At 55.1% G+C, this 22,352-nt stretch overlaps 1 protein-coding gene across 2 annotated transcripts in view; it reads left to right on the forward strand.

Annotated features, from left to right (window-relative positions):
• The window catches only part of SBNO2 (strawberry notch homolog 2), a 324,007-nt gene that overhangs the window by 124,033 nt on the left and 177,622 nt on the right, over positions 1-22,352 (forward strand). For both annotated transcript variants that reach the window (XM_078669941.1, XM_078669940.1), the window contains exon 4: positions 20,306-20,435. In XM_078669941.1, coding sequence (XP_078526067.1) covers positions 20,306-20,435 — 130 coding nt within the window. The remainder of the gene's footprint in view (positions 1-20,305; positions 20,436-22,352) is intronic.

Genomic DNA, 22,352 nt, shown 5'->3' on the forward strand with positions numbered 1-22,352 from the left:
AAAAAAAAGTTAAAGCGATGTTATAGTTAGGTGAAAATGTTGGTTTCAACGTAACATTTTAAACTAAAATAAATCCACTGTCTTTAACCACTTATAATTATTTCAAGTAACCATAACTCGAGCCCTCGCCATGCACTACTAATGACCTCACATATTACATCGCTCCTGATATGTTCTATGACATCATTGGTAACATCACTGATATCTTAAATGACATCATTGCTGATAACACTGCATGGTGAGGGCAGGATGTGGAACTTGTCCCCTGTGCTCCATCGTCCCGAGCTGGGCCCTTCCTCGATTCTTGGAGTTCAGTGACTTATCTGTGACCAGACCCCAAGTCACGTTTGGGAGTCTCCAAGATTTCTCCCATCGTTGGGAATCTTGTTGTTTGAGTGCTGTGTTTTTTGGGATGGCCATATTGAAGGCTGTATGTTGGACTGTGACTAGCTTTCCTTGTGTTTTATTTGAATACCAGGGTCGGACTTCAAAGTAAAGCTGACATCCCAGTATTCCCTCAATCAAAATTCTCTGAGAATTCCAAAACCAGCTGCTTCAAAGGTTTTCAAGTTGACCGAAAATATCCTCTGTAGGAAAACATTGGCTGTATCTCTTAATGTTAAATAACTGCTCAGCCTTTCTGCCCTCAGAGTCAAATGCTGAAAAGGGGATGTTTTGCCATGACTATCGGGTACCAATGCTGAACAACATCACCTACACAGGGAAAGAGGCTGTAGCCTTTGACTGCTTCAGGGCCCCAATACTGGCTCCACTTCCAGTAACCACTGCCTCATGGCCCCAAGACTGGCTCCACTTACAGTAACCACTGCCTCAGGGCCCCAAGACTGGCTCCACTTCCAGTAACCTCTGCCTCAGGGCCCCAAGACTGGCTCCACTTCCAGTAACCACTGCCTCAGGGCCCCAAGACTGGCTCCACTTCCAGTAACCTCTGCCTCAGGGCCCCAAGACTGGCTCCACTTCCAGTAACCACTGCCTCAGGGCCCCAAGACTGGCTCCACTTCCAGTAACCACTGCCTCATGGCCCCAAGACTGGCTCCGCTTCCAGTAACCACTGCCTCATGGCCCCAAGACTGGCTCCACTTGCAGTAACCACTGCCTCATGGCCCCAAGACTGGCTCCACTTCCAGTAACCACTGCCTCAGGGCCCCAAGACTGGCTCCACTTCCAGTAACCAGTGCTTCATGGCCCCAAGACTGACTCCACTTCCAGTAACCACTGCCTCAGGGCCCCAAGACTGGCTCCACTTCCAGTAACCACTGCTTCATGGCCCCAAGACTGGCTCCACTTCCAGTAACCACTGCCTCAGGCCCCCAAGACTGGCTCCACTTCCAGTAACCACTGCCTCAGGGCCCTAAGACTGGCTCCACTTTCAGTAACCACTGCCTCACAACCTCAAGACTGGCTCCACTTTCAGTAACCACGGCCTCAGGGCCCCAAGACTGACTCCACTTCCAGTAACCACTGCCTCAGGGCCCCAAGACTGGCTCCACTTCCAGTAACCACTGCCTCAGGGCCCCAAGACTGGCTTCACTTCCAGTAACTACCGCCTCAGGGCCCCAAGTCTGGCACCACTTTCAGTAACCACTGCCTCAGGGCCCCAAGACTGGCTCCACTTCCAGTAACTACCGCCTCAGGGCCCCAAGACTGGCTCCACTTTCAGTACCCACTGCCTAAGGGCCCCAAGACTGGCTCCACTTCCAGTAACCACTGCCTCAGGGCCCTAAGACTGGCTCCACTTTCAGTAACCACTGCCTCACAACCTCAAGACTGGCTCCACTTTCAGTAACCACGGCCTCAGGGCCCCAAGACTGACTCCACTTCCAGTAACCACTGCCTCAGGGCCCCAAGACTGGCTCCACTTCCAGTAACCACTGCCTCAGGGCCCCAAGACTGGCTTCACTTCCAGTAACTACCGCCTCAGGGCCCCAAGTCTGGCACCACTTTCAGTAACCACTGCCTCAGGGCCCCAAGACTGGCTCCACTTCCAGTAACTACCGCCTCAGGGCCCCAAGACTGGCTCCACTTTCAGTACCCACTGCCTAAGGGCCCCAAGACTGGCTCCACTTCCAGTAACTACCGCCTCAGGGCCCCAAGACTGGCTCCACTTCCAGGAACCACTGCCTCCGGGCCCCAAGACTTGCTCCACTTCCAGTAACCACTGCCTCAGGGCCCCAAGACTGGCTCCACTACCAGTAACCACTGCCTCAGGGCCCCAAGACTGGCTCCACTTTCAGTAACCACTGCCTCACAACCTCAAGTCTGGCTCTACTTTCAGTAACCACTGCCTCAGGGCCCCAAGACTGGCTCCACTTCCAGTAACCACTGCCTCAGGGCCCCAAGACTGGCTCCACTTCCAGTAACCACTGCCTCAGGGCCCCAAGACTGGCTCCACTTCCAGTAACCACTGCCTCAGGGCCCCAAGACTGGCTCCACTTCCAGTAACTACCGCCTCAGGGCCCCAAGACTGGCTCCACTTTCAGTAACCACTGCCTCAGGGCCCCAAGATTGGCTCCACTTCCAGTAACTACCGCCTCAGGGCCCCAAGACTGGCTCCACTTTCAGTAACCACTGCCTAAGGGCCCCAAGACTGGCTCCAATTCCAGTAACTACTGCCTCAGGGCCCCAAGACTGGCTCCACCTCCAGTAACCACTGCCTCATGGCCCCAAGACTGGCTCCGCTTCCAGTAACCACTGCCTCAAGGCCCCAAGACTGGCTCCACTTCCAGTAACCACTGCCTCAGGGCCCCAAGACTGGCTCCACTTCCAGTAACCTCTGCCTCAGGGCCCCAAGACTGGCTCCACTTCCAGTAACCACTGCCTCATGGCCCCAAGACTGGCTCCACTCCCAGTAACGACTGCCTCATGGCCCCAAGACTGGCTCCACTTTGAATAACCACTACCTCACAACCTCAAGACTGGCTCACTTCCAGTAACCACTGCCTCATGGCCCCAAGACTCGCTCCACTCCCAGTAACCACTGCCTCATTGGCCCCAAGACTGGCTCCACTTCCAGTAACCACTGCCTCATGGCCCCAAGACTGGCTCCACTTCCAGTAACCACTGCCTCAGGGCCCCAAGACTGGCTCCACTTCCAGTAACCACTGCCTCAGGGCCCCAAGACTGGCTCCACTTCCAGTAACCACTGCCTCATGGCCCCAAGACTGGCTCCACTTGTTATGTTATGTTATAAGTTTGGTAGAGCGCGACAGCTGCCCCAGCAAAGAGGCGTCCCGGCGCTAAGAAACCACAGACACTACACTGAGAATGAGAAGAGTGGGATAGACAGGTGGCCTAGGGAGAGGGGAAGAGGTAGGTCTTTATGGCCTTCCGAAAAGTAGATACGGTTTCCAAAGAACGGATGTTCAATGGCAGAGCGTTCTAGAGCTTGGCTCCCAGAACCCTAAAGGAGCGACCACCAGTGCGGCATAGCTTTATACGGGGTACGTTCAGTAGGTGCTGGCCAGATGAACGCAGGTTGCGTCGCGGCACGTACGGTGTAAGGAGAGGTCGCAATAGTTCAGGGCATCCGAGTTTTTTGAATGTCATAATGAGGGTTTTGAACTGGATTCTGGATTCGATGGGTAACCAGTGCAGCTTACTGATGGTGGCTCTTGCTGAGTATCTGCGGGGAAGACCAACCAAGGTTCTTGCCGCAAAGTTCTGCACGCGTTGTAGTCGCGCTATCTCTCCTTTGTTGGCGCCAAGAAGTAGAACATTGGCATAGTCCAAGCGGGAGAGGATTGTGGCTTGGACAATAAGTTGACGAACCTTAGCATCGAAGAAGCCAAGTATAGGGCTGAGACTCCTCACCAGGCCAACGCAGGTAGCTGCCACTTTTTTTGTGTGGGTCTGGAAGCAGAGTGAGGAGTCCATCCAGACACCTAGGTTTTTGACCAGGGATTTGGAGGGTGGGATAGTGCCTAGTGTTGAGGGCCACCAGTGCTCGTTCCAGTAACTGGTGTTCTTTCCGAGGAACAGTACCTCCGTTTTGCCTGCATTGAGCAGCAGGCAGTTGTCCGTCATCCATTGGGCTACTGCAGCGAAACCATCCCTAAATCTTGAGGCCGAAGTGGATGGGCCTTCCGTGAGAGTGATGGCCAGCTGCGTGTCGTCAGCGTAAGATACCAGCGTAAGGTCCCACTCTTTAGCCACTACCGCGAGTGGCTGCACGTAAAGATTAACAAGCATTGGCATAGCCAATAGGTCTTGCTTTTGTGACCTTATAAGTATTTAGCTATGCAGCACAAAATCCTTGGTGCAACAAAATCACCTGTTGCATGGCTAAACACTTATAAGGTACAAGGTTTAGCCATGCAACAGCTGATGTTGTTGCACCAAGGATATTGTGCTGCAAACCTAAATACTTATAAGGTCCTAAAGGCGAGACCTATTGGCTATGCCAATGCTTGTTTAGTAGGGTCGTTCAGTTGTACATAATGTCTTTTTGGTATATGTAGAGCAAGAAAAATGCTTATAACACTTTTTCATTATAACTTTGAACATGCTCCACAGCAGCCATGCTGCTCTTCAACACAGCTTAAAAACATTGGCAAATGCAATAGCTTTCGTAAAACACCTATAAGGTCCCAAAGGCGAGACCTATTGGCTATGCCAATGCTTGTTTAACCCACTGTCATCTTTGTGCATGCCTTGCCCGTTTCGAGTTTCTTTTTAACAAAGCTTCTGAATGTTTTCGCTTTTTTTTTAAGTGCACGTTGGGCTTGCCAAAAACATCACATTTTTAGCCCAGCGATACTGTTTGCGTCTCAGAAAAGGAGCCAGCGGTCATGCCGTCTCTGTAAAGGTGTTAGCCAATGAAAGAACGCTTGCGGTTCAAACCTCGTTTTCTAACCCAATCAACCTGTCATAGTTGAGCTAATGCGCTGTCATTGAGGGTAGAAACAAACTTTTTTAAAAATAACAAGAACATGTGCTGCAGGGGATAGGAGTGCTGAGAGCAATCGCTGCAGGACTTATTGGCCTTATATGGAGCGGTAAATAAGAAAAATACATTTATATTTGAACCAATTCCTGTCTTTTCTAAAGCGAACCAACCCGGTAGCAAATAGCATCTGCGAGACTCTCCAAAATATTGAAGAATTTTTTTTTTTTTTAAAGAGCTGCGAGGGGTGTGGAAGAGCAGGTTGAGGGAACTGGAGGCAGGGAGGAATAGGGAGTGGGCCGGGCGGAGTTACAGGTGAGCTTTAGGCTGAAGGCAGGGGAATAACCATTATCTAAAAAAAAAAAGCCCATGTGGGCAGAAAAAAATAGTGGTGCGGGGAAAGAAGGAGCAGTATGGAGTGTGTGTGAGGGAATATTGGAGGGCAGAAGCAGCAGACAAGAAAGAGATCATGTGGGGAAAGGAGGAAGCAGCATAAAGCGCACAAGAGGCAGTGCTTGAGAGGGCAGCAGCATAAGGAGGGAGAGAGCGACCACGGAGGCGGAGCAGGCTCGGGTCGCGGAAATAGTGGTGCGGGGAAAGAAGGAGCAGCATGGAGTGTGTCTGAGAGAATATTGGAGGGCAGAAGCAGCAGACAAGAAAGAGGTCATATGGGGAAAGGAGGAAGCAGCATAAAGCGCACAAGGGGCAGTGCTTGAGAGGGCAGCAGCATAAGGAGGGAGAGAGCGACCACGGAGGCGGAGCAGGCTCGGGTCGCGGACGCGGAAGGTGAAGCAGAATCTTCCGGGGCAGCGCAGGATGAGGTAGAAGCAGAGACAAACATGGGAGCTGGCGGACCGGCACTAAGAAGGCCAGGGAAACCAGTAACAATAGTTTTTTAACTAAAAGGTGGGGGTTAAATGCTGTTTGCGAGGAAGCTGAGTGCTGAAAGCAAAAGAAACAAGTTTAAAAAAAAAAAAACACTGGGAGGGGGGAGGAGAAACACGAGAGACGGCCTGCGGCCGTCAAAGTGAAAGTACGGCCGGCATTGCTGTGGGGAGGGGGGAGGAGAAATGCGGGGGGCCTTTGAAGTGAAGCTTCACTTGTGTGTGAGAGGTGTGGGAGGAGTGCGGCTCGGCTGAGCCAGAGCGCACGCTGGGGGAAGCTTGTGGGGCGGAGCTGCTGGGGAACAGATGGCAGATGGCTGGCGATTTGATGCTGTGCACGCGCATTTTAGGTCAATGCGCTTGCGCATTGACCTAAAAGCGCACGGGCACAGCACCAAATCGCCAGTTAGTTAAACCTCTGTTTAAGCCCCTTTATATTTCGCTCCCTAAAAAGAGATGGGCTCAGTGCGGAGCCCTGCGGGACTTCCTGTCCAATGGGATGGGGTTTAGACAGAAACGGGGGGGGCTGACACCCAGAAGGATCTGTCCTTCAGGAAGGAACGGAACCATTCCAGGGCGGTACCTGAGATCCCTACTGTCGCCAGACGATTTAGCAGAATGCTATGGGATACCGTGTCAAAGGCTGCGCTGAGGTCTAATAGAATCAGCGCAGCACTCTGACTGGCGTCGAGGATCGTCCGGAGATGTTCAGTCGTGGCCAGGAGGGCAGACTCAGTGCTGTGGCCTGGCCTAAACCCATTTTGGGATGGGTCCAGGATGCTGTTTTGGTCCATATGTAGGGACAGGGCTTTGTTAGCATGGGCCTCTGCAAGTTTGGATAGCCAAGGGAGCAGCGAAATAGTTCTGTAATTTTCCAGTTTGGGTAGGCTTCTTGAGAATAGGGGAGACCCAAGCTTGTTTCCAGGCTGTCGGGAAAAGGAAAGGTTCAGTATGTAGGCCAGGGAAGGCAGAAAAAATTCGAGTGATTCCACAAATTGGGTAGGTCTCATGGGGTCTGCTGGGGAGCCAGACTTAACTTTCCTGCAGAGTTTGGTAAGGTCCTCATATGAGATTTCTGGAATGTGCGTCATAGTGGTGCCATTAATAATGGAGTTGGTGGAGTTATTCAGATTGGAGGGGTGCTGTGGAAATGATTTGTATTTTCTTTGTACTTTCTCTACAAAGAACGTAGCAAGATCTTCACATTGCTGCGCGGAGGAAATGCTGGGGGAAGGAGACCTGCTGCTCTGCAGTTTTTGTACCAGTTTAAAAACAACTTTAGTGGGATTCGAGCTCGAGTTAATTTCTTCTGCATAGAAGAAGGAGGCGCGAGCGGCGCATATAGCTTTGTGGTAGAGTTTTTGTTTGGATAGGTAAAGGACTTTATCTCCATTATTGTATTCCTTTCTCCAGATACGCTCGGCTTTTTTGCAGTCTTTTCGCATGGATTTTAGGGTGTCATTGTACCATGCATTGGAGGGAGAGCTGCGCCCTTTAGTCCATTTGGCTGGGATGAGAGTATCTAATCCTCTAGTGAGCCAGCTATGAAAGGCATCATAGGTCATATTGATATCCAAGTTAGCCTCACGATGGGATTCTCCTAGAGTGGCATGTAAGTCACTGGTAGAAAGTTTATGCCAAGGCCTCTTTAGGCGGCGAGTTGGCTCAGTTTTGTTCGACGCTTCCTCAACTAACATAGTCATTTTGATGAGATAATGGTCTGACCATCCCATAGGTTTGGGCACATCTGTTTTAACCTCCGGGATGTTGGTGAAGACCGGATCTAATGTATGCCCGGCTGAGTGTGTAGGGGCTTGGATTAGAGAATTCAGTTGTAAGGCAGCGAAATCGGCCAGAAGATTTTTGATAGTGGGGTCTTGAGACAGATCAAAGTGGAGATTGAGGTCGCCAAGTATAGTGAAATTGGCTGACCTCACCACTAAAGAGTTTGCCACCTCCAGGAGAGCTTCGATGAATTTAGAGGCAGGTCCAGGGGGGCGATAGATGTAGAGGCCTGACAGGGCAAAGTGAGGGCTAGTTGTGATTTTGAAACAAGCACTTTCACAGCCCGGAATATCTTCCTTGGTGAAGGAGCAAGTAAACTGCTTTCTATATATGACTGCGATACCTCCACCCCTCGCGTCTCTATTTAGGGTCGTCATTAAGTAACCACTGCCTCAGGGCCCCAAGACTGGCCCCACTTCCAGTAACCACTGCCTCAGGGCCCCAAGACTGGCTCCACTTCCAGTAACCACTGCCTCAGGGCCCCAAGACTGGCTCCACTTCCAGTAACCACTGCCTCATGGCCCCAAGACTGGCTCCACTTCCAGTAACCACTGCCTCAGGGCCCCAAGACTGGCCCCACTTCCAGTAACCACTGCCTCATGGCCCCAAGTCTGGCTCCACTTTCAGTAACCACTGCCTCAGGGCCCCAAGACTGGCTCCACTTTCAGTAAACACTGCCTCTGGGCCCCAAGACTGGCCCCATTTCCAGTAACCACTGCCCCATGGCTCCAAGACTGGCTCCACTTCCAGCAACCACAGCCTCAGGGCCCCAAGACTGGCCCCACTTCCAGTAACCACTGCCTCAGGGCCCCAAGACTGGCTTCACTTTCAGTAACCACTACCTCACAACCTCCAGACTGGCTCCACTTTCAGTAACAACTGCCTCATGGCCCCAAGACTGGCACCACTTTCAGTAACCACTACCTCACAACCTCCAGACTGGCTCCTCTTCCAGTAACCACTGCCTCATGGCCCCAAGACTGGCTCCACTTTCAGTAACCACTACCTCACAACCTCCAGACTGGCTCCACTTTCAGTAACCACTGCCTCATGGCCCCAAGACTGGCTCGACTTTCAGTAACCACTGCCTCACAACCTCAAGACTGGCTCCACTTTCAGTAACCGCTGCCTCACAACCTCAAGACTGGCTCCACTTCCAGTAACCACTACCTCATGGCCCCAAGACTGGCTCCACTTTCAGTAACCACTGCCTCATGGCCCCAAGACTGGCTCCGCTTTCAGTAACCACTGCCTCACAACCTCAAGACTGGCTCCACTTTCAGTAACCACTGCCTCACAACCTCAAGACTGGCTCCACTTCCAGTAACCACTGCCTCACAACCTCATGACTGGCTCCACTTCCAGTAACCACTGCCTCAGGGCCCTGAGACTGGCTCCACTTTCAGTAACCACTGCCTCACAACCTCAAGACTGACCCCACTTCCAGTAATCCACTGCCTCACAACCTCAAGACTGACCCCACGTCCAGTAATCCACTGCCTCATGGCCCCAAGAATGGTTCCACTTTCAGTAATCCACTGCCTCAGGGCCCCAAGACTGGCTCCACTTACAGTAACCACTGCCTCAGGGCCCCAAGACTGGCTCCACTTCCAGTAACCAGTGCTTCATGGCCCCAAGACTGACTCCACTTCCAGTAACCACTGCCTCACAACCTCATGACTGGCTCCACTTCCAGTAACCACTGCCTCACAACCTCAAGACTGACCCCACGTCCAGTAATCCACTGCCTCATGGCCCCAAGACTGGTTCCACTTTCAGTAATCCACTGCCTCAGGGCCCCAAGACTGGCTCCACTTCCAGTAACCACTGCCTCACAACCTCAAGACTGACTCCACTTCCAGTAACCACTGTCTCATGGCCCCAAGACTGGCTCCACTTTCAGTACCCACTACCTCACAACCTCATGACTGGCTCCACTTCCAGTAACCACTGCCTCAGGGCCCTGAGACTGGCTCCACTTTCAGTAACCACTGCCTCACAACCTCAAGACTGGCTCCACTTCCAGTAACCACTGCCTCACAACCTCAAGACTGACTCCACTTCCAGTAACCACTGCCTCAGGGCCCCAAGACTGGCCCCACTTTCAGTGCCCCTTCGCTCACCCTCTCTCTGCCCCATCGCTCACCCTCTCCCTTCGCTCACCCTCTCTCTGCCCCTTTGGTCACCCTCTCTCTGCCCCTTTGCGCACCCTCTCTCTGCCCCTTTGCGCACCCTCTCTCTGCCCATTCACTCACTCTCTCTCTACCCCTTCACTCACTCTCTCTACCCCTTCCCTCACTCTCTCTACCCCCTCTCTCACCCTCTCTCTACCCCTTCCCTCACTCTCTCTGCCCCTTCACTCACCCTCTCTCTACCCCTTCACTCACTCTCTCTCTCCCTCTTCGCTCACCCTCTCCCTTCGCTCACCCTCTAGCTGCCCCTTAGCTCACCCTCTCCCTCCGCTCACCCTCTCCCTCCGCTCACCCTCTCCCTCCGCTCACCCTCTCCCTTCGCTCACCCTCTCCCTTCGCTCACCCTCTCCCTTCGCTTACCCTCTCCCTGCCCCTTTGGTCACCCTCTCTCTGCCCCTTTGCGCACCCTCTCTCTGCCCCTTCACTCACCCTCTCTCTGCCCCTTCACTCACTCTCTCTCTACCCCTTCACTCACTCTCTCTATACCCCTTCACTCACTCTCTCTACCCCTTCCCTCACCCTCTCTCTACCCCTTCACTTACTCTCTCTCTCCCTCTTCGCTCACCCTCTCCCTTTGCTCACCCTTTCTCTGCCCCTTCGCTCACCCTTTCTCTGCCCCTTCGCTCACCCTCTGTCTACCCCTTACCTCACCCTCTCTCTACTCCTTCACTCACTCTCTCTCTACCCCTTCACTCACTCTCTCTCTACCCCTTCACTCACTCTCTCTCTCCCTCTTCGCTCACCCTCTCCCTTTGCTCACCCTTTCTCTGCCCCTTCGCTCACCCTTTCTCTGCCCCTTCGCTCACCCTCTGTCTACCCCTTACCTCACCCTCTCTCTACTCCTTCACTCACTCTCTCTCTACCCCTTCACTCACTCTCTACCCCTTCACTCACTCTCTCTCTACCCCTTCACTCACTCTCTCTCTCCCTCTTCGCTCACCCTCTCCCTTTGCTCACCCTTTCTCTGCCCCTTCGCTCACCCTCTAGCTGCCCCTTCGCTCACCCTCCCTCTGCCCCTTTCCTCACCCTTTCTCTACCCCTTCCCTCACCCTCTCTCTACCCCTTTCCTCACCCTCTCTCTGCCCCTTTCCTCACCCTCTCTCTACCCCTTTCCTCACTCTCTCTCTCCCTCTTCGCTCACGCTCTCTCTCCCTCTTCCCTCACCCTCTCTCTCCTACTTCCCTCACCCTCTCTCTCCCTCCTCGCTCACTCTCTCTCTTCCCCTTCACTCACTCTCTCTCCCTCCTCGCTCACTCTTTCTCTGCCCCTTCCCTCACCCTCTCTCTTCCCCTTTCCTCACTCTTTCTCTCCCCTTCACTCACTCTCTATCTCCCTCTTCGCTCACTCTCTCTCTCTCTTCGCTCACTCTCTCTCTCTCCCCCTTCACTCACTCTCTCTCTTCCCCTTCACTCACTCTCTCTCCCTCCTCGCTCACTCTCTCTCTGCCCCTTCCCTCACCCTCTCTCTGCCCCTTTCCTCACTCTTTCTCTGCCCCTTCGCTCACTCTCTCTCTGCCCCGTCTCTCTCCCTCCCCGGACTGCAGGGTGTCCATCTCCAGGCAGTGCCTGGAAGGGGAGGGCCGCCTCTGGTGACGCTGCTTTCCGAAAGGCAGTCTTCTTCCTGTAAATCCGCCTTTATCAGAATTTGGAGACCTCTGGGAGCAGTAACCGAGCTTCTGCCGCCGAGCCCGAGGGTCAAGCGGGTATTGATTCTGCTTCGAGGCTCTTATTTATTTCCCTTTGTGTCTGCCCAAATCTGCAAGTACATGGCGCTGCCTCTGACGAGCCCTGTGAGCTGTGGCACACCGGGGCCTCCTTTATAAACCCAGAGCAGCGGGCTTCCCTTCTGAACTTGTGACTGAGCCTCTCTTCTGGGCGAGGGTAATCTTGATCCCAATGTAAACCCAGCCAGGGCCTCCCTTATGAGGCCAGGACAGGGGACCTCCCTGACGAGGCCAGGACAGGGGCCTCCCTGATGAGGCTAGGACAGAGGCCTCCCTGATGAGGCCAGGACAGGGGCCTCCCTGATGAGGCTAGGACAGAGGCCTCCCTGATGAGGCCAGGACAGGGGCCTCCCTGACGAGGCTAGGACAGAGGCCTCCCTGATGAGGCCAGGACAGGGGCCTCCCTGATGAGGCAAGGACAGACGCCTCCAGGCTAGGACAGAGGCCTCCCTGATGAGGCTAGGACAGGGGCCTCCAGGCTAGGACAGGGACCTCCCTGATGAGGCCAGGACAGGGGACCTCCCTGATGAGGCCAGGACAGGGACCTCCCTGATGAGGCCAGGACAGGGGCCTCCCTGATGAGGCCAGGACAGGGGCCTCCCTGACGAGGCCAAGACAGGGGCCCTCCCTGACGAGGCCAGGACAGGGGCCTCCCTGACGAGGCCAGGACAGGGGCCTCCCTGACGAGGCCAAGACAGGGGCCTCCCTGACGAGGCCAAGACAGGGGCCTCCCTGACGAGGCCAAGACAGGGGCCTCCCTGATGAGGCTAGGACAGGGGCCTCCCCGGTGAGGCCAGGACAGGGGCCTCCCTGACGAGGCCAGGACAGACGCCTCCAGGCTAGGACAGAGGCCTCCCTGATGAGGCTAGGACAGGGGCCTCCAGGCTAGGACAGGGGACCTCCCTGATGAGGCTAGGACAGGGGACCTCCCTGATGAGGCCAGGACAGGGGCCTCCCTGATGAGGCCAAGACAGGGGCCTCCCTGATGAGGCCAAGACAGGGGCCCTCCCTGATGAGGCTAGGACAGGGGGCTCCCTGATGAGGCTAGGACAGGGGGCTCCCTGATGAGGCTAGGACAGTGGACCTCCCTGATGAGGCCAGGACAGGTGCCCTCCCTGATGAGGCCAGGACAGGGGCCCTCCCTGATGAGGCCAGGACAGGGGCCTCCCTGATGAGGCCAGGACAGGGGCCCTCCCTGATGAGGCTAGGACAGGGGCCCTCCCTGATGAGGCCAGGACAGGGGCCTCCCTGATGAGGCCAGGACAGGGGCCCTCCCTGATGAGGCTAGGACAGGGGACCTCCCTGATGAGGCTAGGACAGGGGCCTCCCTGATGAGGCCAGGACAGGGGCCTCGCTGATGAGACCAGGACAGGGGCCTCCCTGATGAGACCGGAACAGGGGCCTCCCTGATGAGGCTAGGACAGGGGACTTCCCTGATGAGGCTAGGACAGGGGACCTTCCTGATGAGGGAAGGGCAGGGGCCTCCCTGACGAGGCTAGGACAGGGACCTCCGCGATGCGGCTAGGACAGGGACCTCCGCGATGCGGCTAGGACAGGGACCTCCGCGATGCGGCTAGGACAGGGACCTCCACGATGCGGCTAGGACAGGGGCCTCCCTGATGAGGCCAGGACAGGGCCCTCCCTGATGAGGCCAGGACAGGGGCCTCCCTGATGAGGCCAGGACAGGGGCCTCCCTGATGAGGCTAGGACAGGGGCCTCCCTGATGAGGCCAGGACAGGGGACTCCCTGATGAGGCCAGGACAGGGGCCTCCCTGATGAGGCCAGGACAGGGGCCCTCCCCGATGAGGCTAGGACAGGTGCCCTCCCTGATTAGGCTAGGACAGGTGCCCTCCCTGATTAGGCTAGGACAGGTGCCCTCCCTGATTAGGCTAGGACAGGGGCCTCCCTGATGAGGCTAGGACAGGGGCCTCCCTGATGAGGCTAGGACAGGGGCCTCCCTGATGAGGCTAGGACAGGGGCCTCCCTGATGAGGCCAGGACAGGGGCCTCCAGGCTAGGACAGAGGCCAGGACAGGGGCCTCCAGGCTAGGACAGGGGACCTCCCTGATGAGGCCAGGACAGGGCCTCCCTGATGAGGCTAGGACAGGGGCCTCCAGGCTAGGACAGGGGACCTCCCTGATGAGGCTAGGACAGGGGACCTCCCTGATGAGGCTAGGACAGGGGACCTCCCTGATGAGGCCAGGACAGAGGCCTCCCTGATGAGGCCAAGACAGGGGCCTCCCTGATGAGGCCAGGACAGGGGCCTCCCTGATGAGGCTAGGACAGGGGACCTCCCTGATGAGGCCAGGACAGACGCCTCCAGGCTAGGACAGAGGCCTCCCTGATGAGGCTAGGACGGGGCCTCCCTGATGAGACTAGGACAGGGGCCTCCCTGATGAGGCCAGGACAGGAGCCCTCCCTGATGAGGCTAGGACAGGGGACTTCCCTGATGAGGCTAGGACAGGGGACCTCCCTGATGAGGGAAGGACAGGGACCTCCGCGATGCGGCTAGGACAGGGACCTCCGCGATGCGGCTAGGACAGGGGCCTCCAGGCTAGGACAGGGGACCTCCCTGATGAGGCCAGGACAGGAGCCCTCCCTGATGAGGCTAGGACAGGGGACCTCCCTGATGAGGGAAGGACAGGGACCTCCGCGATGCGGCTAGGACAGGGACCTCCGCGATGCGGCTAGGACAAGGGCCTCCAGGCTAGGACAGGGGACCTCCCTGATGAGGCTAGGACAGGTGCCCTCCCTGATTAGGCCAGGACAGGGGCCTCCAGTGTCGGTGGCAGATCAGGGCTGGTGTCTCCATCCAGAGGTGAGTAGGCGTCGGCTGGCAGACCAGGGCTGGTGTCTCCATCCAGAGGTGGGTAGGTGTCGGCTGGCAGATCAGGGCTGGTGTCTCCATCCAGAGGTGAGTAGGCGTCGGCTGGCAGATCAGGGCTGGTGTCTCCATCCAGAGGTGAGTAGGTGTCGGCTGGCAGATCAGGGCTGGTGTTTCCATCCAGAGGTGAGTAGGTGTCGGCTGGCAGATCAGGGCTGGTGTCTCCATCCAGAGGTGAGTAGGTGTCGGCTGGCAGATCAGGGCTGGTGTTTCCATCCAGAGGTGAGTAGGTGTCGGCTGGCAGATCAGGGCTGGTGTCTCCATGCATAGGTGAGTAGGTGTCGGTGGCAGACCAGGGCTGGTGTCTCCATCCAGAGGTGAGTAGGTGTCGGTGGCAGATCAGGGCTGGTGTCTCCATCCAGAGGTGAGTAGGTGTCGGTGGCAGACCAGGGCTGGTGTTTCCATCCAGAGGTGAGTAGGTGTCGGTGGCAGATCAGGGCTGGTGTCTCCATCCAGAGGTGAGTAGGTGTCGGTGGCAGACCAGGGCTGGTGTTTCCATCCAGAGGTGAGTAGGTGTCGGCTGGCAGACCAGGGCTGGTGTCTCCATGCATAGGTGAGTAGGTGTCGGTGGCAGACCAGGGCTGGTGTCTCCATCCAGAGGTGAGTAGGTGTCGGCTGGCAGATCAGGGCTGGTGTCTCCATCCAGAGGTGAGTAGGTGTCGGCTGGCAGATCAGGGCTGGTGTCTCCATCCAGAGGTGAGTAGGTGTCGGTGGCAGACCAGGGCTGGTGTCTCCATCCAGAGGTGAGTAGGTGTCGGCTGGCAGATCAGGGCTGGTGTCTCCATCCAGAGGTGAGTAGGCGTCGGCTGGCAGATCAGGGCTGGTGTCTCCATCCAGAGGTGAGTAGGTGTCGGCTGGCAGATCAGGGCTGGTGTCTCCATCCAGAGGTGAGTAGGCGTCGGCTGGCAGACCAGGGCTGGTGTCTCCATCCAGAGGTGAGTAGGTGTCGGCTGGCAGACCAGGGCTGGTGTCTCCATCCAGAGGTGAGTAGGTGTCGGCTGGCAGATCAGGGCTGGTGTCTCCATCCAGAGGTGAGTAGGTGTCGGCTGGCAGACCAGGGCTGGTGTCTTCATCCAGAGGTGAGTAGGTGTCGGCTGGCAGATCAGGGCTGGTGTCTCCATGCATAGGTGAGTAGGTGTCGGTGGCAGACCAGGGCTGGTGTCTCCATCCAGAGGTGAGTAGGTGTCGGTGGCAGACCAGGGCTGGTGTCTCCATCCAGAGGTGAGTAGGTGTCGGTGGCAGACCAGGGCTGGTGTCTCCATCCAGAGGTGAGTAGGTGTCGGTGGCAGACCAGGGCTGGTGTCTCCATGCATAGGTGGCACTAGGCATCTTCGATCAGTGGTGCCTTGCTAGATCTGTTCATCCCCTCTGACAGCATGCAGAGTCAAACCTTTACAGGAGAGAGTCCTACTCCCAAATCAACGCAGCATACCCCTTCCAGCATGGAGACTGAGTACAACAGCTGGATTCCTTGATTTGCCTCTGAGGTGGTGGATGTCATCCTTGCAGCCACAGCTGGGAGAGGCTTGCAGTTTGGTGTGGGGTCTGTCATCTTGATCCTCTGCAGGACATACTTTCTGATGCATCATTTGTTTTGTCCCTGGCCCGGCGGGGTCTTGCAATGGGCACAATCAAGGGTTACAATAAGCCATTTCTATTCTTTTTATCTTTGCCAGATCAGCTTTCCTTTTCAAGCTGCCAGTTGTAATGGGCTTTCTGAAAAGTCTGACTCGCACACTTCCTTCTCAATCTTTCTCCATTGCCTCAGTTTGCTGCTCCCCTTCCTCCTGTGCTCACCATTTGAGGCAAAGCCTAGCTGATTCCTACGGTTCCTGTCTATAGAAACATGCCTTCTCCTCCAGATCATGAGTGGACTGCAGGTGCTACTGGTGCAGCGTCCTTTCACCACTTTCTTCCCAGGCCCATTGGTGCTGGGGCTGACTTCCTGCCAGTGGATTGCCCGAGCAGCCTCCTTCGCCCTGCAGCACCTCGGAAGAGCAGAGGCCTTGACGTGACTCTCAAGGAGACCCGAGCTTTAGTATTGACCACACTCGTGACCACTGCATGGGCCACCAGTCCTTTGTGGGCCTCTCCGGTACCAAGTAAGGCGGAGCGGTGCAGAAGAGGACTCCGTGGAGGGGGATATTCCTTTGAATCAAGATATTTTGTGGCCAGAAAAGAGCCCCCCAAAGGTCTGTGGACCTTTTCCACCAGGGCCAAGGCTACAAAAGCTGCACTGGGAAGGTAAGTCCCGGTCTTGGCCATTGGCCAGACTCCGACATGGGAGTCAGCACCTACGTTCAGGAAGTAATGCTGCCTTCACTGCCAGATCTGCAGGGAGGGCCCTTTGACCCGTTTGAGCCTGTTTGAGCCTGTAGGGCTTCTTGATAAGAGAACGCACCTCAGTCCCTCTGCCTGTGGGAGATGCTTCTGTGGAATGTGTTCTAAAGGTGGGGAATCTGCTGTTAGACATATCACTCAGAACAAGAAGTTGCTTACTGTTAACAACAACCTTTCTGGTGGACACGGTCTACCCGCAGATTCCTTGCTGCCCTACCGCCTCTCCGTTCTACGATGTGGATATCTGCTCCATGCAATAAGGTCCCAAGTTAGATGGGGTACGCGGTCACCTACAATCTGTTTACAATGATCCCCATCTGAGGACACAGAAGAATGATTCTAACACTGATGTCAACGGGCAGAGGCGGTGCCTCTATGCATCTGTGCTCCGCCACTTCCAGGACTGAGCAAGAGGAGCCACTGCTGGGACAGGGTTCTGGATCCAATATAGCACCTTTGATATTCCAAAGGTGAGGAATCCACAGTCAAAGTCTCAGAAAGAGCATCACTGAAGGTGAGTAACTTGTTCGTCGGATTAATAACTCTTTCTTGATATACAGCCGGTGCTGGGGTGGGAGGTCTTCTACATGGCTCGGGGGAGCATTACTGAAGGTAAGTAACTTGTTCGTCGGATTAATAACTCTTTCTTGATATACAGCCGGTGCTGGGGTGGGAGGTCTTCTACATGGCTCGGGGGAGCATTACTGAAGGTAAGTAACTTGTTCGTCGGATTAATAACTCTTTCTTGATATACAGCCGGTGCTGGGGTGGGAAGTCTTCTACATGGCTCGGGGGAGCATTACTGAAGGTAAGTAACTTGTTCGTCGGATTAATAACTCTTTCTTGATATACAGCCGGTGCTGGGGTGGGAAGTCTTCTACATGGCTCGGGGGAGCATTACTGAAGGTAAGTAACTTGTTCGTCGGATTAATAACTCTTTCTTGATATACAGTCGGTGCTGGGGTGGGAGGTCTTCTACATGGCTCGGGGGAGCATGCTTCCTGACCTATGTTGATATCTTGGCAACTCTTTTGAAAGTACTGTAGGTTTTCTATCTCAGTGAACATGACAATCACGCGTGTCCACTGAGGGTATTCCTGTTTACGTGGTTTGAGGCCCTAGAGATTGGCTCTGAGGTCAAGGGGGCATATGTAGTGCACCCCTCTTTAACAGAGAGTGCCTACTGCCCTCTCCACACAGGCTGTGGTAGACTGACAGTGGTGGCAACATTCATCTGTACAGAGTGGTACCAATACCCCTGTGCTCTCTAGGAGGGGCTAACTACCAGCTCCCTCCTGGTGAAGTGTTTGTAGTATCATTCACTTGGGTTCTTTTTGCCTCAGTGGTATTTCTGGTAAGTGTATTTTCAGAGCCAGAGTGTTCACTGGGTGAGGGTGGGGAGACAGTGTGTTTAACGTGAGCGGAGCTGGTATCTGGTCTGCTGGATATTCCAGCTCACCCATGCCCCTCCCTACTCTTAGTAGAAGCTTGGTGGGTTGGGGTGGTAGGCACTAGCTCTTCTCTGTATTTAGATAAGACTCGTTTTTGGGACAACCCCATCTCTTTGTGCGTGGTAATGGCCAGGACCTCCTGGTCTGGAGTTGATTAAAATTCCTCTCTGGGATATAGGATAGGCAGGTACCAAGGGACGGGAGAGTCGTCCTCACACGGACTGATCACTCAGTGAACATGCAGACAATATGCCCCAGGATTGGAGGAGCACCCAGGATACAAAAGTAGCAGTCGCCAAGATTGAATTAGCCCGTCACTCAGGGAATGATAAAAAACTGGCTTCCTCGGCTAGGTGGTTGTTAAAGGCTTTTCTGTTTTCTGACAAGGAAGCTTGTCAGAAAAGCTTCATGGAGGAAGCCGAGCTCTAGAAAGGGGAGTCCAAAGATTGGATTGCCATTCTGGTTTATGGGGTTTGAACTTGAGAAGGGGCCTCTGTGACAGATTACAGATGAAAGGAATTTGCCAGTCTGATGAAGGAGTTGGGCTTCAGTTTGTCGAGTGGGGCTTCGGAGGCTACTCTATCCTTCAGGACACAAGGAGACTTCAGACAGCTGCTCAAGATAAGGACATTTGCTGCATGTCAACATCGAGGGAGACGGAAGCTCCCTGTTGTCATTGAAGGTGAGACTTCTTTGCCCCTCCCCCTCCCCTGTGGGAGCTTCTAGTTACCGTCTGTAGCTGCAGAAGAGTGCCCTGTTAAAGAACTTACCATTTCAACCCTTGGTCCCTGCCCCAGGACTTGCAGTCTTCAGCTTCGTCCTTGCTTGTCCTGCACTGGTAGCAAGCAGCACCCTCCCCATGGGTGCCCGGCTACTAGAGACCCTAGACTGTGACCAGCGGGCTCTTTGGTACAGACCCCCACCTCTTTGTGTCATCTGAAGGTATCTGGTAGACTGGCACTCTAGCCAGCCACTACCCTCCTTTAGCTAGCCCAGTGGCTACTGCACCACTGGGACCCCAGTAACTGTGCCAAGACACCAGGCAGCCCTTTTCAGACCCCTGGCACCCCAAAGGAGTGTCCTCGCCAAGGAAGGGTTGGCATTTCTGTTGGTTTGGGTGGCGGGACAGTGGGTGGGCCAGGATTATTTGACTTCAGATGTACTGCTGAAACCCTAACACTGTTACTCAAGTATTGTTACCATTGTTCCAGGTTTGAAGAGTAACCCTGTGCAACATGATCTGTGTAATGCAATGTTAACTGTGTTCTTTTAGTGCTTTGGTTCTAGGCACTGTATTACTGTTTGGGGTCACAACTCTGGCCCAGACGGTAGTAGAGATTTCTAGTTTTCACTGCGTATCTTAGTTTTATATGTAATATCTTTTTCTTGTGTGTGTATTAAAGAAATTATTTTTGATTAAGTAAAGCACTGACTGGACATATACCTTACTTGCTGTATTATGGTGTAAACTGTACTCTGGATGTCTAACCCACCTCATCTGCTTGAGTAAGCCTTGGACTTCTCTGTCTCGCTACCATGAGAGAATAGAGTGCTGAAAATCGTAGTGGTGGACTGTAGTCATTCCTTGAGGTGGTGGTGCTGATGTGATGCTGGGCTGCACTCATCTTGTCGAGGTGGTGTGTTGTGCTGGTGCGTGGCGATGGGCTATAGTCATTCCTTGAGGTGGTGGGTAATGGTGGTGCTGATGTGATGGTGGGCTGCCCTCGTCCTGTTGAGGTGGTGTGTTGTGCTGGTGTGTGGTGATGGGCTATAGTCATTCCTTGAGGTGGTGGGTAATGGTGGTGCTGATGTGATGGTGGGCTGCGCTCATCCTGTTGAGGTGGTGTTGCGGATGTGGTAGTCTGCTGCGTGGTGGTGATATGGTGGTTGGCTGTAGTTGTCATATGAAGTGGTGTTAAGTGGTGCTTCTATTGAAGTGTTGAGTGCAGTGACCCCGCTGTGGTGGGATGCAGGGACCCTACTTCAGTGGTGGGGTGCAGGGACCCTGCTGTGGTGGTGCGGTGTGCTGGCCCTGCTGCAGTGGTGGGGTGCAGTGGCTCTCTTGCAGTCGTGGTGTTGCAGTTGATTTTCCTCAATCCTGTAGTTTCTCTGCTCAGACCATCTCTCTTCTTCTCTCCTCACAGGCAATACTTTGGCAGCTCCACAGATTTCTTCTCGAGTGGCGCCATCAGCAGACCCTCTTTTCAGGACACCAGCTATGCAGGAACAGAGAGCTCGTCCAGCCTGGCGCCACGGAGTGTGGACTTTCTGCAGGTGAGAACCCTTACTCGTACCCAGTGATGGGCCTGGCTGTGGCTTTTGAACGTGCCTGTTCTCAGTGAGTGCGTTTCTGTGGCCTCATCCCTTGTCTGTGGTTAGTGATAGAAGTGATGCGGCCTGTAACATTACCTGCGGCAAGTGATGGGCCAAATGTGCCCACCGACTAATCAGTGACTAGATGTGACTTCTCATTCATTGGTGTCCAGGGATGGGCCTGCTGTGGTCTCTGACCCTTCTTGTGCCTCTTGAAAGGTCTGCTGTGGCTCTGACCCTCCCTGTGCCCCAGGATAGGTCTGCTGTGGCTCTGACCCTACCTGTGCCCCAGGATAGGTCTGCTGTGGCCTCTGACCCTACCTGTATCCTGAGATGGGCCTGCTGTGGACTCTGACCCTCCCTGTATCCTGAGATAGGCCTGCTGTGGCCTCTGACCCTACCAGTGCCCCAGGATAGGTCTGCTGTGGCCTCTGACCCTCCCTGTATCCTGGGATAGGCCTGCTGTGGCCTCTGACCCTCCCTGTATCCTGGGATAGGCCTGCTGTGGCCTCTGACCCTCCCTGTATCCTGAGATAGGCCTGCTGTGCCCTCTGACCCTACCAGTGCCCCAGGATAGGCCTGCTGTGGCCTCTGACCCTCCCTGTATCCTGGGATAGGCCTGCTGTGGCCTCTGACCCTCCCTGTATCCTGGGATAGGCCTGCTGTGCCCTCTGACCCTACCAGTGCCCCAGGATAGGCCTGCTGTGGCCTCTGACCCTCCCTGTATCCTGGGATAGGTCTGCTGTGGCTCTGACCCTACCTGTGCCCCAGGATAGGTCTGCTGTGGCTCTGACCCTACCAGTGCCCCAGGATAGGTCTGCTGTGGCTCTGACCCTCCCTGTATCCTGAGATAGGTCTGCTGTGGCCTCTGACCCTCCCTGTATCCTGAGATAGGTCTGCTGTGGCCTCTGACCCTCCCTGTATCCTGAGATAGGTCTGCTGTGGTCTCTGACCCTCCCTGTGCCCCAGGATAGGTCTGCTGTGGTCTCTGACCCTACCTGTGCCCCAGGATAGGTCTGCTGTGGCCTCTGACCCTACCTGTATCCTGAGATGGGCCTGCTGTGGTCTCTGACCCTCCCTGTGCCCCAGGATAGGTCTGCTGTGGCCTCTGACCCTACCTGTATCCTGAGATGGGCCTGCTGTGGCTCTGACCCTACCTGTGCCCCAGGATAGGTCTGCTGTGGCTCTGACCCTACCTGTGCCCCAGGATAGGTCTGCTGTGGCCTCTGACCCTACCTGTATCCTGAGATGGGCCTGCTGTGGACTCTGACCCTACCTGTATTCTGAGATATGTCTGCTGTGGCCTCTGACCCTCCCTGTATCCTGAGATAGGTCTGCTGTGGTCTCTGACCCTACCAGTGCCCCAGGATATGTCTGCTGTGGTCTCTGACCCTTCTTGTGCCTCTTGAAAGGCCTGCTGTGGACTCTGACCCTCCCTGTATCCTGAGATAGGTCTGCTGTGGTCTCTGACCCTACCAGTGCCCCAGGATATGTCTGCTGTGGTCTCTGACCCTTCTTGTGCCTCTTGAAAGGTCTGCTGTGGCTCTGACCCTACCTGTGCCCCTGGATATGTCTGCTGTGGCTCTGACCCTACCTGTGCCCCAGGATATGTCTGCTGTGGCCTCTGACCCTACCTGTATCCTGAGATGGGCCTGCTGTGGACTCTGACCCTACCTGTATTCTGAGATATGTCTGCTGTGGCCTCTGACCCTCCCTGTATCCTGAGATAGGTCTGCTGTGGCCTCTGACCCTCCCTGTATCCTGAGATATGTCTGCTGTGGCTCTGACCCTCCCTGTATCCTGAGATAGGTCTGCTGTGGCCTCTGACCCTCCCTGTATCCTGAGATAGGTCTGCTGTGGCCTCTGACCCTCCCTGTA

The sequence above is a fragment of the Lissotriton helveticus genome, chromosome 12 (genome assembly GCF_964261635.1).
Source record: "Lissotriton helveticus chromosome 12, aLisHel1.1, whole genome shotgun sequence".
Taxonomy (NCBI): domain Eukaryota; kingdom Metazoa; phylum Chordata; class Amphibia; order Caudata; family Salamandridae; genus Lissotriton; species Lissotriton helveticus.